We start from the raw sequence: 17,842 nt of genomic DNA on the forward strand, positions 1-17,842 counted from the left end.
GGCATGCAGATTTATACAGTGCAATATTATAGGCCCAGCATAATAATGGCAGCCTAACTCACAAGAGAGCGGCTAGAGTCAACCTCACCCTCTTACACACTAAGATGCCAGTCTTCTACAAGTTACTCACTTTGCATCCCACACATGGTCACCTCTGTGAAATATCACCAAATTGTTGCTGGGATCCAGAGCTAGCCCTGACACCTGTCCTATTTTCAGGTTTACTCCAGGCCAGTCAATGTCTTCTTCCAAGTGATGACCTAAAGGCAAATAAGACTGAATGTCAACAGCGTTCACATTACATTGTATATTAGCACTTTATAATAGACCATTCTTGCTCTGCAGATACTGTTTGGAAGTATAAAAGAATTATGCTCATGCAGCGTCCAATAGTCCAAGATATCTGCCGCTCCGACATGGCACCTTAGAAGCCTAACTACTGATCATACATCCATCATGCTTTGTAATGCAAGGATCTTTTCTAGTAAGATAATTCGCAAGAAGGCTTGTCCTCATGGCTCTGATGTCACATAATACCATCCTATAGGTACATTATACATTTCTATACAAAAATCCTCTGTGATTTAGGGATAGCACTCCTCTTATTTATTATTTCTGGAAGAAAGTGTCCAGGTCTTTCAAATCCCAACGTTTAAGTACTCTATGAAAGATACTAACAATCTTGTCTCTAAAGTAATGTATGGAAAATATATATTTAAGTCTCCTCAACCGAACAAAGCGATCATCAGTCCAAAATCAGACATGTCCAATCGACATGACATGTTCCCCAGACAATCAGTCGGCCGGCATCCTCATATATATTAGATTGTTGGCCAAAAATGTCAAGATTAGAAAAAACTGAAGTGTGAAAGTAGCCTATCAGTCATAATCCGTTTTGTGACTGATGCGACTCATCCGTCACAGCAAGTGGTTTATACTGATGCGAAGGAGGAAGAGGGAGAGAGAGAGGGAGAGAGAGGGAGAGGGAGAGGGAGAGAGAGGGAGAGAGAGAGAAAGAGAGAAAGAGAGAGAAAGAGAGAGAAAGAGAGAGGGAGAGGGAGAGAAAGAGAGAGAAAGAGAGAGAGAGAAAGAGAGAGAAAGAGAGAGAAAGAGAGAGAGAGAAAGAGAGAAAGAGAGAGAAAGAGAGAGAGAGGGGGAGGGAGAGAAAGAGAGAGAGAGAGAAAGAGGGAGAAAGAGGGAGAGAGGGGGAGAGAGAGAGAAAAGAGAGAGAAAAGAGAGAGAAAGGAGAGAGAGGGGGGAGAGAGAGAGGGAGAGAGTGAAAGGGAGAGAGAGGGAGAGAGAGAGAGGGAGTGCGGAAGAGAGAGAGGGAAAGAGGGAGAAGGAGAGAGGGAGAGGGAGACAGAGAGAGAGGGAGAGATGGAGAGGGAGAGACAATTTTTTAACCAGAAAGGAATTTACACAATGGAACATGCTCTGTTGCTAAAAGACGGATCCCGTCACCGGAATCAGTCATTTCACGGATTCCGACAGATCCGTCGCCCATAGGCTTCCATTACAACACACGACGGACGACGATGGATCCGTCACTGTCCATTTTTTGAACACAAAAAAACGTTAAATTCTACGTTGCTTCCGCCTGACGGTCAGTCACTCCATGGCTGATCCGTCGTGTGACGGATGCAATGCAAGACCATCAGTTGCAATCCATCGTTAATACAAATCTATGGGGAAAAAACTGAATCCTACAAAATATTTTACAGGATACCGTATTTCTCAAGGCGAAGGGATTGCAACTGATGAAAAAAGACTGAAATGTGAAAGTAGCCTTAGCAGGTTCAGCCGACATTAGTCTAATCTATATGGGAGGCTTTAACGTTGCCCCTAAAAATCAACCCACAGCTGGGCTCCTCGGCTATAGCACTTCCATCTCACAACCACCTACAGCTAGGTCTTTGAGCAAAGAGCATATGTCAGTTAGATCAGTGTCTGTCTCCGTGTCGCAATAACAAGCATACATTTCAGAAACCAAATTTCTGCCATCATTTATACTTCCAGTATTAACATAGACACAGATGTCACAAAGAAATTAAGTATGCTGGCCTTATCTTACAGCAAAATCACACAGCAGTGGCATAAGGTCACAACCTTGTGTTATTGGTACACTGTGACAAACATGGGTAAATGTATTCTTATAGTAGAGAAATATACGCCACTCTGCTAAATAATAAGAGTAGGGTGATCGAGTAGGGGTCCAGTCTGAACAAAGATGTGAAAATAAACTCGGCACTCAAAGAGGGACGGTGAATAATGATTTTAATGGCAATCAAGGATAAAATGTTTTGACATTTCGGTCCTTGATTGTGGACCTTCATTAGAAAATGGGATGAAAGAGACTTGGCACTTAGATTGTTGAACAAAAGCTGTGATTTTTTATTTTGAAATCCTTACAAAGTAAACAGAGCACAGACATTTCGGTCCTAATACCTTGGACCTTCATCAATGTGCATGATGGAGTTCACTTGTGGCTAAAGGGTACTTTACACGCTGCGCTATTGGTACCGATATCGTTAGCGAGCGTACCCGCCCCCATCGGTTGTGCGACACGGGCAAATCACTGCCCGTGGTGCACAACATCGCTTATACCCGTCGCACTACTTACCTGCCTAGCGACGTCGCTGTGACCGGCGAACCGCCTCCTTTCTAAGGGGGCGGTTTGTTCGGCGTCATAGCAATGTCACTAAGTGGCCGCCCAATAGTAGAGGAGGGGCGGAGATGAGCGGGTCAAACATCCCGCCCACCTCCTTCCTTCCTCATTGCCGGCGGGACGCAGGTACGGTGACTTTCCTCATTCCTGCGGTGTCACACATAGTGATGTGTGCTGCCGCAGGAACGACAAACAACCTCGCTACTCACCTGTCAACGATTTTTGGTGTTGGAGCGACCTCTCCAATACCAACGATTACCTCTTTTGCGATCGTTTTAGGTCGCTCAGAGGTGTTACATGCTGCGATGTCGCTAACAACGCCGGATGTGCGTCACAAACACCGTGACCCCGATGATATATCGTTAGCGATGTCGCAGTGTGTAAAGCACCCTTTAGTTTGATAGACGCTGATAAGGAGCCTGCGGTGTCCACCGCTGCCCTGACACAATGGTGATGAAGGTCCGAGGTATTAGGACCGAAAAGTCTGTGCTCTGTTTACTTTGTAAGGATTTCAAAATAAAAAATCACAGCTTTTGTTCAACAATCTGAGTGCCAAGTCTCTCTTTCATACCATACCAAGGAATTGGATCCTACTTGGGCACCACAAACAGAAGTACCGTGGTCATTCTTCACTTCATCAGAAAATGAGCTGATTGCGGAGTAGTCTGAAGCACAAGTGATATCGACGCTATTGCCACGTGACGGCCATTGCCTTACCACTGCTTTGACAGCACTGATACTTCAGACGACTCGACAATCAGCTCATTTTCTGATGAAGGTTCACAATCAAGGACCGAAACGTCAAAAGATTTTATGTTTGATTATTCACTGTCACTCTTTGAGTGCTGAGTTTACTTCCACATAAATGTATTCTTATGATGCAGAATGCACTGCACAGTGCCCTTAATCACTGAAGCCCTAGTGCACAGATAACAGTGACTCAGAAACAAAATGATGGGCTCCTAATCCGTACAGGGTCTAATCCTTGTTATGAATAGGCCCGGCCTTTGTCGGTGACACCAGGCATACTGTATTAGCAAAAGTTGGCTACTACCATGTGAGCAAAAAATAAAGTTATCATATAGTAATCCAATAACAGTATTAAAATAAAAAGTTTATAAAAATATCATTGAAAAATTGTTCGCAAAAGAAATTGAATTTTGTAGTGAGTATAAAATATATTATAAAATATCAAAATACCAAAAATTGTACTTATGTAACCTGGCCAAATAATACAATATTTGCTTCATGTGTAAAAAGGTAGAGGGCAAAGAGCGCAATAGGGTCTTACCCAGTAAAAAGGAATAAAAATAATAAGGGACTGTGCTCACCTTACTGGGTTGTGTATCACACAACTAGAAGTAAAGCCTGTAACCAGTTGCTGCACGTGCTGAAGAAGCCAAAGATCACTCGGGAACACTGTAAATGTGGAACGGTTACTGCGCTGCTGGAGAACAACACACATCCAAAAAAGGTAAAATAGGTGGCACGGTGGCTCAGTGGTTAGCACTGCGGTCTTGCAGCGCTGAGGTCCTGGGTTCAAATCCCGCCAAGGACACATCTGCAAGGAGTTTGTATGTTCTCCCTGTGTTTGCGTGGGTTTCCTCCGGGTTCTCCAGTTTCCTCCCACACTCCAAATAGGGAATTTAGATTGTGAGCCCCAATGGGGAACTGTTTCTGATGTATGTAAAGAGCTGTGGAATTAATAGCTCTATATAAATGAATAAATATTATTATTATATATTATAACTAATTACGAGGTGGTTTAATTAAACGTGTTTCAAAGTGTCACCCCACTTCTTCATCAAGTACTGGTGGATTTTCTGATAAAGTGGGGTTACACTTCGAAACGCGTTGAATTAAACCATCTTGCATTATACCTCTACTGGAGGTGTGTTGTATCTCCAGCAGAGCAGTAATGGTCCCACATTTATAGTGTTCCCAAGTAATATTTGCTTCATGAAATAAGGCCATGACAATGAAAAAATAAAGGAGTGTCAGCCAAAATGCAGCGTTAAACTATTTTAAGCCCAAAAAGGCCGATTCATAAAGAGTTAAATTGTACAGCTTAAATATATTGGAAAGAATTAGAAAACCTTTTGAAATATATTCTTGAAGCATCAGGGGCATATTGGCCAGATAACTAATGTGACGACATGATAATTAGAATTGACCATTAATTTATGTGACTGAATGGTCATTAGAAAATTTCAGGACGTTGCGCTATCAATCAGAACGGCACAAGCAGAGTGCCAAGTGAGTTGGACGAGAGTGTTAGGACATGACGGCTGTACTATTCAGCGCTGTGAGTGCCGCGTGAGCCAGTTATCACTGTTATATTTGTGTCTGATAAATTAGTTCACACGGTAATTATCTCCAGTCTCTGCCAATAGCTCCACCACGCCAAGTAATTGTCCTACACAGAATAATAGCTTATCCCCCTTAACAATGGAGCACCATATAAAAGCACATTAAACAGATTTCTGAAGAGACAGCGACTGTATCACACGTGCTGATATGGTAATACAAGGTATTTTATAACTTCCGCTAAATGTTCTTCATCCGGATCTGTGGGCTTGATACTCCAAATTTGGCTCCAGCAACGTTGACCTGGGGGCGAACTCGGTTTAGCTTAGATGCTTTGGAATGGGCCAAGCTGTCAGGTCGGATTGCAGGCGTTTTAGTCAGGTACTCTATGAGTGGTAGATTAGTAACTGATTTATGCCTAAATGTGTTTACGAATATAAATGTACAGAAAAATATATTGTATATTGAGTCAAATAAGGGATTTTGTTGGGGGGAGAATGGGTCTGGATACCTGCATGTATGCGCTGTTCTTTTGTTAAACAAAAATATTAATAAAAAATTATTTGATTTAAAAAAAAATGTTCTTCATCTACCATAGAAATGTTTCCATACTTGCTCCAGAATATAGCGCCCTCAGCAGACCTTCACCTGATCTTCTCTACGAGTCCTCCCACAATTACGTGAGCAGCTACAGAACATAGAAATGCACACTAGTGACTGAATTCATCCACCTGCTGAAGGGCACAGCCTCAAGAGCTGCAATTATAAAGTGGAAACATTGAAGAAAGCCAACAGCTCACACAGAATCCAACAGCGCTAATCCACAAACCACAGAAAATGAAGTACTGGGTGATGTACAGAACTTTTTGCATGTTTCCTTGGCTGAGCAGACACAATGCCCGGCTTCAGCGGACAGGCGTATGACATACCATCATTTCACTCTGAAGCAATGATTCAGGTTTCACCATCTGGCGTTCTCACAGATGCATATGGGACGGGCAGAGGCCAGAACATATCGTACTTGAGTACTCTAGGCCATTTACTGTTTGACCTGATAATTCTTATTAACAAAGCAAAGTCCAAAAATAAATGTTTGCTGAATTTTGTAGACAATAAAGTCTTTTTGTTACAGAGACCTTTGACCTCAAGTCTAAAACAATTTCATGATGGTAAGGGACACCGATTTAGACCCCCTATGTACACTATACTTTTGGGTCTGATTTAGTGCCCTCACTCTCAGTTGGTCCTTGCAAGAGCAGGTGAGTGTCTCGGACTAACCAAAGCACAATGTGCAGAATGTAGTCAGAGAAGCTGGCAGACATCTCTTCAAAAATGAAGGCTAGCCTGGGACTCAGAAGAGCCACACCAAAACGATTAAAAAGAAGCACACCAAGTATTTTAACTATGCATTTGTCATAAAAATTTTTACTATGACCTAGCAGGTTACTTTAAATATCCAGTTTCAAAAATGCATTGATTGAAAGGGTATTTAAATAAGAAGAAAATTTTGGTTGTTGACAGGACTTCTCAATTGAGAGTGGACCAACTGAGCCCCCATCGATCTTCAGAACATGTGACTTCGGTCTTCAATTTCAATTGAGAGTCAGTCAGTCCTTCATTTGTTCTCTTGAGGACTACTGGAGATTGTGATCTACAATGTTCAGTTACTGTAGCTTTGGTAGTCTTACAAGTCCCTCTCTCTGTCAAAAGTGGTAACTCCTAAATTAGTAGGGATCTAGACTGCTGAAAACCCCACTGATTTAGGAATTATGTTCTATCAATTGATAGGTGGTGATTTCTCACCAAAATAGACATACAGCATTCACAGTCAGAAAATGTGATGTACAGACTGGTCGTGGGTCGGTTGATCTGAACTCAACAGCCTCATCAATGTCTATGAGGCTGTTGAATTCAAATCAGGAGACCCGCCGCTGATCTGGAGATCATGGTACATAATCTTTCTGTTAATGTCAGATATCTGAGGCTGAGCTTACCATGTTTCATGAAGCCCTAAAAAAAAACAATAAATCACCACTCTAGAGTTTTGTTTTATTTCACAAAAGGAGTGATACTTTAAATCTAAGTCCCCTGACCCCTGTCTTATACTAACCCTCTGTTTTCAGCATTGCTCTCGTTGGTCTTCTGAAATTTATGACCTCCAGGTTGTTCCAGTGATCCAAGCAGTGAGCCAGAGCTCACAACTAAATACAAGTCTATGAGAGCCTCATTCTTGCTCTCATAAACTTGTATTCAGAGCTTCCGAGTAGTGATGAGCAAGCACTACAAAGTTCTTTTGCTCCCTACTTGTAATCAGCAGTTGAATGCCCAAATGAGTGCAACTCGAGTACCCGAGTGTAATGGAAGTCAAAAGGAAACGCAAGCATTTTTCTAGGAAATCTGGAAAAATGCTCAAGTTCGCCATTGACTTCCATTATACTCGGGTACTAGAGTGGCGCCTATCTAAGCACGGAACTGCTCAATATGAGTACTGAGCACCCGGGCAGGGTAGTGATCGCTCATCACTACTGTGACGTAACTTTTTACTTCTGGCCAGTCAGAAAGTACGGGTACAAGATAGTGCTGTGAGACTGGAGCAAGGCTGAAAAAAAAGGTGAAGACATCTGAGGGTGGGTATAAAGGGCGCTTTACACGCTGCAACATCGCTAGCGATAGCTTGCGATGTCATGCCCGATAGCACCCAACCCCGTCGTTCGTGCGACATTTTGGTGATCGCTGCCATAGCGAACATTATTGCTACGGCCGCACACGCACATACCTTTTCAGCGACGTCGCTGTAACCGCTGAACAATCCCTCCTTCAAGGGGGAGGTGCGTTCGGCGTCATAGCGACGTCACTGCGGCGTCACTAAGCGGCCGCCCAATAGCAGAGGAGGGGCGGAGATGAGCGGCCGGAACATGCTGCCCACCCTCTTCCTTCCTCATTGCCGGTGCACGCAGGTAAGGAGATGTTCGTCGTTCCTGCGGTGTCACACACAGAGATGTGTGATGCCACAGGAACGACGAACAACATCGTACCTGCAGCAGCAACGATATTATGAAAAGGAGCGACGTGTCAACGATCAACGATTTTTGACGCTATTGCGATCGTTGCTCCTTGGTGTCACACGCTGCGATGTCGCTAACAGCGCCGGATGTGTGTCACTAACGACGTGACCCCAACGATATATCGTTAGCGATGTCGCAGCATGTAAAGCACCCTTAAGACCGAGGGTAGGGGACTTAGATTTAAAGCAGCACTCCCGCTCTGGAAAAAAAAAAAAATCTAGAGTGGTGATTTAAGGTATCACAAATACACATAGTAGTCATATTCTGGCTGAGGTCTCATTTACTTGCTCCTATTAGATACAGCGCACACAGAATACATAAAATACACGTTACCAAGTAAACTCCGTATCTAGAAATGTTTTCCTTGAAAATAAACATAAAAATAAGCCGTAGACTGTTAACATGTGCCAGTAATGAATCCCAACAAAGGGCTCGTCCTGCATTAAGGCACAATAATGTGGTGCTGGAACGAATATTTTCATACTTGACAATTCATTTATAAAACGCTATATTAGTCACTGGTGAATCTGGAGGAAATGAGACTGCTCTTTTTGCTTCTTATAATTACCCAGCGTGCTGGCATTCAATCCAGGGAAACATGGTAGAAAAATGTATCTGACAGTCCATAAATCATATTGTGCAATGTACTAGAGATAATTACACTAAAAGCAGCCATTACCGAAGCAGCATTGAGAAATAAGTGCTGGAGTGATCCAGTGTCCTAAACAGAACTAAAGCACCCGTATACATTTAACTCCTGTGACACGACCGGCCTAATATATAGAGTAGACCGCAGCCTAGGGCTCCATTAAGGGGGAGGAGAACCTGCAATTTTTGGATTACGATTCTATTTTTTCCCTTTCTGATGTGGAAAAAAATGTCACATAAATGCCAAGTGTGAAGGATTCTGCCGCCAAAAATAAAAATATAAGCCATACACTTTGGCTGCTGTAAGATACTTGGCACAACAATGTGTGTTGTATTGTGACATTGTGTCTATCTCCGATGGTGTTGCACTGTCATCTATGACGTCCCCCAACAGAGACGCAGATGGGTACAGTGGTGTACAATTTTCTGATGATGGGCGCAAGTAATTTACAACTCACTTGTCAGTCTTCAATACAAGTCACAATTAATTGGGAATTGCATACCACTTGACTGCAATTTGGCTGATTTTAGACAGCAAAATCACAGCTAAAAAATAGTCTCTCAACAGCAAGTAACATATAAGTTGCAAAAATGATTTTGGTTGTCCGACTTGTCTCACAATTGCTATAGCACAATTGGCAACTTTAGAATTGACAACTATATGGTGCAGAATGTGAATAGGAATAGGGTCTGTTTAGACGAACGACCACAGATCGGTAAAACTTTACCAATCCAGTAAGAACTCACAGAACGATCTGTAATGGATTGTTCACTTCACATAGGCTGCCATAGCTCCCCGCAGTGTGAGTACTGTTTATACAGAACCATGCACTGCCATGAATGATCATCTCATGAATTGAGCTAAAGATCATTTCACCTGACGAACATTCATTTTGCTCGCTCATCCAGTGATTGGCAACCTGTTTACACCTGAAGATTATTGTGGAATGAGCATTCTTAAGACCATTCATGCCTGATATTCTTTCAGTATAAATACAACCTTAGCCTCAATCACCATTATCTGGCCATATTAGACCACACGTGGCATTTGCCACATACATACTCATACTCTCAAGGCTCAATTTAGGAACAGGAAGAAAAAAATGAATTTCCCAAACCATGGGGATCAATTTGAAAGAATAAGTGATTTTTACATCACTAATGCGAATTGACCTGAATTTTAATACTGTAATAAAAATAAATAAAATTTTGAGTTAAAAAAAAATGTAAAGCATCATGCAACCAAAGTAAGCTTAAATATTGGCTGCTTATAACAATTGACTGAGAAACTGTGTTACATGTAAGTGAAAGCTTATCACCATAATGTAATAAATAACGATGGTGTGCTAGCAGCCCGCATTTCACTAAAACACAGGAGGCTCATTCACATGTGAAAAATGTTTTTTTATTTTAGTATTTGAGCCTTTTTTGTACCTTTTTAACTCAAAAAGTCACAAAATTACTCAAAAAATGTGCTAAAACATCAGGCATTATAAAATCACTCCTGGGGGGAATGGAGTACATTAGAGCAACATTTTTGTAACTTTTAGAAAAGTTGAAAATGATGAATCAGGCGAAAACATCTGGAAACACTAAATTCAACCCAGAATGGCAAATATTAAAAAAAGCGACAAATAAACACTTCAGTTTTCACACATCAAAAGGTGCAAATGGAAAGAGGATTATGACACACATGAAAAAAAAAAAGAATTGGAACAGTAAAAACATGATAGAAACAAATACAAATCCAATCATGAATCGGCCCTTCTGTGATTTTTCACTTATTTTAAGTGAAGTTAAGCTAAAAAAACTGGAGTTGTTAGGGGGGGGGGGAAATTACGCGTGGGTTGCCATATGCTATCTGTGATCCGTCATCCGTGATAGCACATTGAATTAAACTCACCTGTTCCCGCTCCTGCTGTCCGTGGTGCTGAAGTCTTTGGCTCTGCTGTGTTTCCTGTCACCACTGACCCCACTGCAGCTACTTCGGGGTCGGCTGCTCTGTGCATAAATGAATATGCTTGAGAATAATGAGCCGAGCTGGAAGGAGGAGGCAGCAGCGGCTGAACACAGCGACGCTGGAGAAGTGGAGTATAAAAATCTTTTTATTTTCAATGTAGGCGATTTTCTGGTACCTATTTCACGGATCACACCATAGTGTGGTCCTTGGGACATCAGTGATGCCAGAAAAAAACGGACATGTCTCCATGCGGAAATCACAGACACGCGTGTACGCCGTATGGAGACACAGTCAGTGAAAAATCACTGATGTATGCGTAGACCTATTAATTTTAATGGGTCTGCGTATCTCCGTGATTCTGGTACGTATAAAAAACGAGCACATACAGTTAGGTCCAGAAATATTTGGACAGTGACACAATTTTCGCGAGTTGGGCTCTGCATGCCACCACATTGGATTTGAAATGAAACCTCTACAACAGAATTCAAGTGCAGATTGTAACGTTTAATTTGAAGGTTTGAACAAAAATATCTGATAGAAATTGTAGGAATTGTACACATTTCTTTACAAACACTCCACATTTTAGGAGGTCAAAAGTAATTGGACAAATAAACCAAACCCAAACAAAATATTTTTATTTTCAATATTTTGTTGCGAATCCTTTGGCGGCAATCACTGCCTTAAGTCTGAAACCCATGGACATCACCAAACGCTGGGTTTCCTCCTTCTTAATGCTTTGCCAGGCCTTTACAGCCACAGCCTTCAGGTCTTGCTTGTTTGTGGGTCTTTCCGTCTTAAGTCTGGATTTGAGCAAGTGAAATGCATGCTCAATTGGGTTAAGATCTAGTGATTGACTTGGCCATTGTAGAATGTTCCACTTTTTTGCACTCATGAACTCCTGGGTAGCTTTGGCTGTATGCTTGGGGTCATTGTCCATCTGTACTATGAAGCGCCGACCGATCAACTTTGCGGCATTTGGCTGAATCTGGGCTGAAAGTATATCCCGGTACACTTCAGAATTCATCCGTCTACTCTTGTCTGCTGTTATGTCATCAATAAACACAAGTGACCCAGTGCCATTGAAAGCCATGCATGCCCATGCCATCACGTTGCCTCCACCATGTTTTACAGAGGATGTGGTGTGCCTTGGATCATGTGCCGTTCCCTTTCTTCTCCAAACATTTTTCTTCCCATCATTCTGGTACAGGTTGATCTTTGTCTCATCTGTCCATAGAATACTTTTCCAGAACTGAGCTGGCTTCATGAGGTGTTTTTCAGCAAATTTAACTCTGGCCTGTCTATTTTTGGAATTGATGAATGGTTTGCATCTAGATGTGAACCCTTTGTATTTACTTTCATGGAGTCTTCTCTTTACTGTTGACTTAGAGACAGATACACCTACTTCACTGAGAGTGTTCTGGACTTCAGTTGATGTTGTGAACGGGTTCTTCTTCACCAAAGAAAGTATGCGGCTATCATCCACCACTGTTGTCATCCGTGGACGCCCAGGCCTTTTTGAGTTCCCAAGCTCACCAGTCAATTCCTTTGTTCTCAGAATGTACCCGACTGTTGATTTTGCTACTCCAAGCATGTCTGCTATCTCTCTGATGGATTTTTTCTTTTTTTTCAGCCTCAGGATGTTCTGCTTCACCTCAATTGAGAGTTCCTTAGACCGTATGTTGTCTGGTCACAGCAACAGCTTCCAAATGCAAAACCCCACACCTGTAATCAACCCCAGACCTTTTAACTACTTAATTGATTACAGGTTAACGAGGGAGATGCCTTCAGAGTTAATTGCAGCCCTTAGAGTCCCTTGTCCAATTACTTTTGGTCCCTTGAAAAAGGAGGCTATGCATTACAGAGCTATGATTCCTAAACCCTTTCTCCGATTTGGATGTGAAAACTCTCATATTGCAGCTGGGAGTGTGCACTTTCAGCCCATATTATATATATAATTGTATTTCTGAACATGTTTTTGTAAACAGCTAAAATAACAAAACTTGTGTCACTGTCCAAATATTTCTGGCCCTGACTGTACGTACCAGAATCACTGACATGTGAAAGAGGCCTAAAGGGAATCTATCAGTAGGATCAACTATCCTAAGCCGTAAACATGGGCATATAGGTCATAGGTAGCTGAATAAAATGATACCTTGAAGTGAACGAATGTCTTTTCCCTAGGTAATACACAATTTCCTATATGTAAATGATCTGCTCCAGGCTATGGGCCCGTCAGAGATCACCCTCAGAATCTGCTTCCAGCGCTTATCTTAAATATAAGGGAGCATTACCAGTGTGATATGTGATGGCCGCTCTCTGCTCTCCTGATCTCAGTGTACAGCGGTGTGTGTGTGTGTGATTATACCGGACACAACTGTAGGTTTCACTTCAGCTTCTATCTCACAGGCAGCTAGTGTTGTAATAGTATTACAATACAGCAGAGCTGCCAAAGCTGCTAATGTGTTTGTAAGAAGACAAAGTTCAGTTCTACTGTTCTGCATTAAGGTGGTGTCACACATAGCGGCAACGACAACGATGTCGCTGCTAAGTCACCATTTTCTGTGACGTAGCAGCGACGTCCCGTCGCTGTCGCTGTGTGTGACATCCAGCAACGACCTGGCCCCTGCTGTGAGGTCGCTGGTCGTTGCTGAATGTCCTGCTTCATTTTTTGGACGTTGCTCTCCCGCTGTGAAGCACACATCGTTGTGTGAGACAACGAGAGAGCGACGAACTGAAGCAAGCAGGGAGCCGGCGTCTGGCAGCCGGCGGTAAGCTGTAACGACGGTAAACATCGGGTAACCAAGAAGCCCTTTCCTTGGTTACCCGATATTTACCTTAGTTACTAGCATCCGGCGCTCTCACGCTGAGAGTGCCGGCTCCCTGCATACATAGCTGGAGTACACATCGGGTAATTAACCCGATGTGTACTCTGGCTAGGAGTGCAGGGAGCCAGCGCTAAGCGGTGTGCTCTCACGCTGCCAGTGCCGGCTCCCTGCTCACATAGCTGGAGTACACATCGGGTAATTACCCGATGTGTACTCTGGCTAGGAGTGCAGGGAACAGGGAGCCGGCACTGTCAGCGTGAGAGCGGTGGACGCTAGTAACTAAGGTAAATATTGGGTAACCAAGAGAAGTGTTTTCCTTGGTTACCCGATATTTACCTTAGTTACGCTTCCACGCGTCGCTGCTGGCTGGGGGCTGGTCACTGGTCGCTGGTGAGATCTGCCTGTTTGACAGCTCACCAGCGACCATGTAACGACGCAGCAGCGATCCTGATAAGGTCAGATCGCTGGTCGTGATCGCTGCTGCATCGCTATGTGTGACACCACCTTTAGTTACATGTCTCAACTGGTTCACACTGGTAATGCCCCCTATTATTAGAAAAAAAATGTGAAAGCAGATTTTTATGCAGATCAGTGTCCTGCCCACGGCCTGGAACAGCTCATTTACATATAATAAAAAATATGGATTTCTGTAGAATAAGACATCAGATCGCAAATATCAAGGTATCATTTTATTCAGCTTCCAATGACCTGAATGTCCATATAGATGGCTTAGGAGGGTTGATCTTACTAATGTATTCCCTTTAAACTTTCTGCAAACTTGGAGACAATTTGTACTATCAAATACATTTAGGGGATCTAATGTTTCAAATGTTAAAGCCCTTCCAGTCAATAACAAGAAAAATACAGCGGAAAAACTGTATTGGAAAAGTTTTTCTTCAATTAAAAAATATTCTTTATTATACAAATTTTAAAATCCAATGTTCCAGTCTGGGGCAGATAAAAAGGTGTTAGTCACACAGGACTGTGGAACATTAGATTTTAAAATTTAAAAAACTTCTCCAATACATTTTTTCCGCTGGATTTTTCTATTTTTCTTGTCTCTGATTCAAGTAGCTGGCCCCCACCCATCTCCTTGCGGATCTCTATTTGTAAATACCTTGGACATCTACGCACACCAGTAAGCTGGCAAACTTTTATATATCATCTTCCATTCAATAGATTTGACTTAAAAAACGCATTGGGAAAAATGTGGTAAATACGCATCAAAAACACATGCGTTTTTGCCGCAGATGCGGTTTTTGGGGCCAAAAAGCGCTGAATTTTTGAGGTTAGAAAAGATGCACTGTGTGAACATTGCCTTAGTATAAGACAGCTTAATATAATTTTCGTTGAGAGTGGGAGAGTGGAAGAGCGTGACAGTGGGAGAGAGGGGGAGAGGGAGAGAGGAAGAGTGGGACAGAGGGAGAGTGGGACAGAGGGAGAGTGGAAAAGAGGGAGAGTGGAAAAGAGGGAGCGTGGAAAAGAGGGAGAGTGGAAAAGAGGGAGAGTGGAAAAGAGGGAGAGTGGAAAAGAGGGAGAGTGGAAAAGAGGGAGAGTGGGAAAGGGAAGGAGAGTGGTAGAGCAAGAGAGAGGGAGAGTGGGAGAGAAGGAAAGTGGGAGAGAGGGAGAATAGGAGAATGGTAGAGAGGGAGAGAGTGAGAATGGGAGAGAGGGAGAATTGGAGAGAGGGAGAATTGGAGAGAGGGAGAATGGGAGAGAGGGAGAATGGGAGAGAGGGAGAATGGGAGAGAGGGAGAATGGGAGAGAGGGAGAATGGGAGAGAGGGAGAATGGGAGAGAGGGAGAATGGGAGAGTGGGAGAGTGGGAGAGTGGGAAAGAGGGAGAGAGGGAGATTGGGAGAGAGGGTGAGTTGGAGAGCGTGAGAGACTTAGTTACTATCCCAGGCAATGCTGGGTACTACAGCTAGTTATAAATATATGTTAAAGTGGATTTGTCTGTATAATTCTTTATGAAAGTTTAACTCAATCTCCCTCCATTTAGCCTGACTGACAGCTCCTCTTAGTCCCTCCCCCCTGCTGCTGCTGAGATTTCTAACTACTCAGTATCTGCAGCTATCAGTCAGGCTGGGAGGGATGAGACTGAATACACTTGGACTCATGAATGCTCATTCTATAGCTAGGCTCATCTTAATATCAGGATCATACTGCCACTCTGACGTGGATTCATAAGGTACATACATTATTGTATGTACAGTGGGAATGGAAAGTATTCAGACCCCTTTCAATTTTTCACTCTGTTTCATTACAGCCATTTGGTACATTCAAAAAAGTTCATTTTTTCTCATTAATGTACACTCTGCACCCCAATCTGGACAGAAAAAAAACCCTGAAATGTCGAAATTTTTGCAAATTTATTCAACAAGGAAAACTGAAATATCACATGGTCATAAGTATTCAGACCCTTTGCTCAGTATTGCGTAGAACCACCCTTTTGAGTTAGTACAGCAATGAATCTTCTTGGGAATGATGCAACAAGTTTTTCACACCTGGATTTGGGGATCGTTTGCCATTCTTCTTTGCAGATCCTCTCCAGTTCCGTCAGGTTGGATGGTGAACGTTGATGGACAGCCATTTTCAGGTCTCTCCAGAGATGCTCAATTGGATTTAGGTCAGGGCTCTGGCTGGACCGGTCAAGAATGGTCACAGAGTTGTTATGAAGCCACTCCTTTGTTATTTTAGCTGTGTGCTTAGGGTCATTGTCTTGTTAGAAGGTGAACCTTCAGCCAAGTCTGAGGTCCAGAGCACTCTGGAAGAGTTTTACTTCCGGGACATCTCTGTACTTCGCCTCATTCATCTTTCCTTCAATTGTAACCAGTCGTCCTTGTCCCTGCAGCTGAAAAACACCCTCATAGCATGATGCTGCCACCACAATGCTTCACTGTTGGGATTGTATTGGGCAGGTGATGAGCAGTGCCTAGTTTTCTCCACACATACAGCTTAGAATTATCACCAAAAAGTTCTATCTTCGTCTCATCAGAGTAGAGAATCTTAGTTCTCATAGTCTGGGAGTTATGTGTTTTTTTGCAAACTCTTTTGCAAATGTCTACATTTCTTGTTTTTTTTTGTCAAGATGGGGTGCAGAGTGTACATTAATGAGAAAAAAAATGAACTTTTTTGAATTTACCAAATGGCTGCAATGAAACAAAGAGTGAAAAATTGAAAGGGGTCTGAATACTTTCCGTACCCACTGTATAATTTTACAGGTATCTTCTGCACACTCCCAAAGTGGTTCCTTTAGGCTGCAATAATAACAATCAAAAGCAAATTGTAAATATTTAAAAATAAAATCTGACGTAGCCATGAGAGCCAAACGGGCCATCTTAAAGCATTGGATACAAAGGGAGGACCCATCCATAAAAGAGGTCATCGGTGAATTACATAATCTATTGAGGCTGGAGAAACTGGAAGCGGAAAGGGACAAAGACAGGTTGACACCCAAGTTCTTTGGGAAATGGAGAAACTTCATTGAAAGTCAATTTACTCAGGGAGAAATAGATAATGTGATGATACCTTTTGTACAATCGGAATGGTACCTTCTGAATGATATCCAGGACAACCTGGGTAAATTGAAAATCACGTAGGTGTGGGTTCCGGAGGGAAGGGGAGACGAGACGCTAAGGTAGCAACAAGACGTGCCAGAAAATTTGGAAGCATTCGGGGTTGGCACAGGGGTTTAATGATTTTAATTGACTTGTATCGCATATGTTATTTCTTAGTACTTTTGCTTTGGTTCAATATAGATCATATCAAACAGATAAACAGTTTGGAATATCAAGTTGGGGCATCGCACCCTATTATGTCACATATTGTCAGACAAATCTTTTTTTCTTGTGTAACCATGAATATCTTGTTATGTTTATAAAAAATTGGAAAATTAATAAAAAGTTTTGGAAAAAAAAAATCTGATAATCTTATAAATGTACAAAAAAAACAGAAAGATAATGGTTACATCATTAATCTTAAACATATTTATAAAGTAAACTGCTCCACACAACAAACCGTAAAGTCAATAATAACGACTTCTATTCATTAAGATATTGCAACATTAACTTGATGTATTAACAATGATGCCATAGAGATATTGATTTTTTTTTCAGTCTGCAAAAGAAAGAAGCACCATGCAACGCGAGCTCTAAATACACAGAGAAAAAGGAAGAGAGGAATGTAGTGAATGATTAATATGAGACGGAAAGATGTATTTGGAAACATCGACTTGGCAGCCAGAGATGTGAAGACAGCCTGCAGAGCAGCCCACGCACAGATGTCTGCCATGCATACATATTGCTTACTTTTAAAAGGATAATCGCCACATGCCACACTATTATCTGGCTTTCCACATTAGCAAGAAAGAC

The 17,842-nt window shown here is 42.3% G+C and overlaps 1 protein-coding gene across 5 annotated transcripts in view; it reads right to left on the bottom strand.

The window, feature by feature from the left end:
• The window catches only part of PAM (peptidylglycine alpha-amidating monooxygenase), a 280,372-nt gene that overhangs the window by 28,496 nt on the left and 234,034 nt on the right, over positions 1-17,842 (bottom strand). For all 5 annotated transcript variants that reach the window (XM_075325058.1, XM_075325057.1, XM_075325056.1 and 2 more), the window contains one exon: positions 131-260. In XM_075325058.1, coding sequence (XP_075181173.1) covers positions 131-260 — 130 coding nt within the window. The remainder of the gene's footprint in view (positions 1-130; positions 261-17,842) is intronic.

This window comes from Anomaloglossus baeobatrachus, chromosome 1 (genome assembly GCF_048569485.1).
Source record: "Anomaloglossus baeobatrachus isolate aAnoBae1 chromosome 1, aAnoBae1.hap1, whole genome shotgun sequence".
Taxonomy (NCBI): domain Eukaryota; kingdom Metazoa; phylum Chordata; class Amphibia; order Anura; family Aromobatidae; genus Anomaloglossus; species Anomaloglossus baeobatrachus.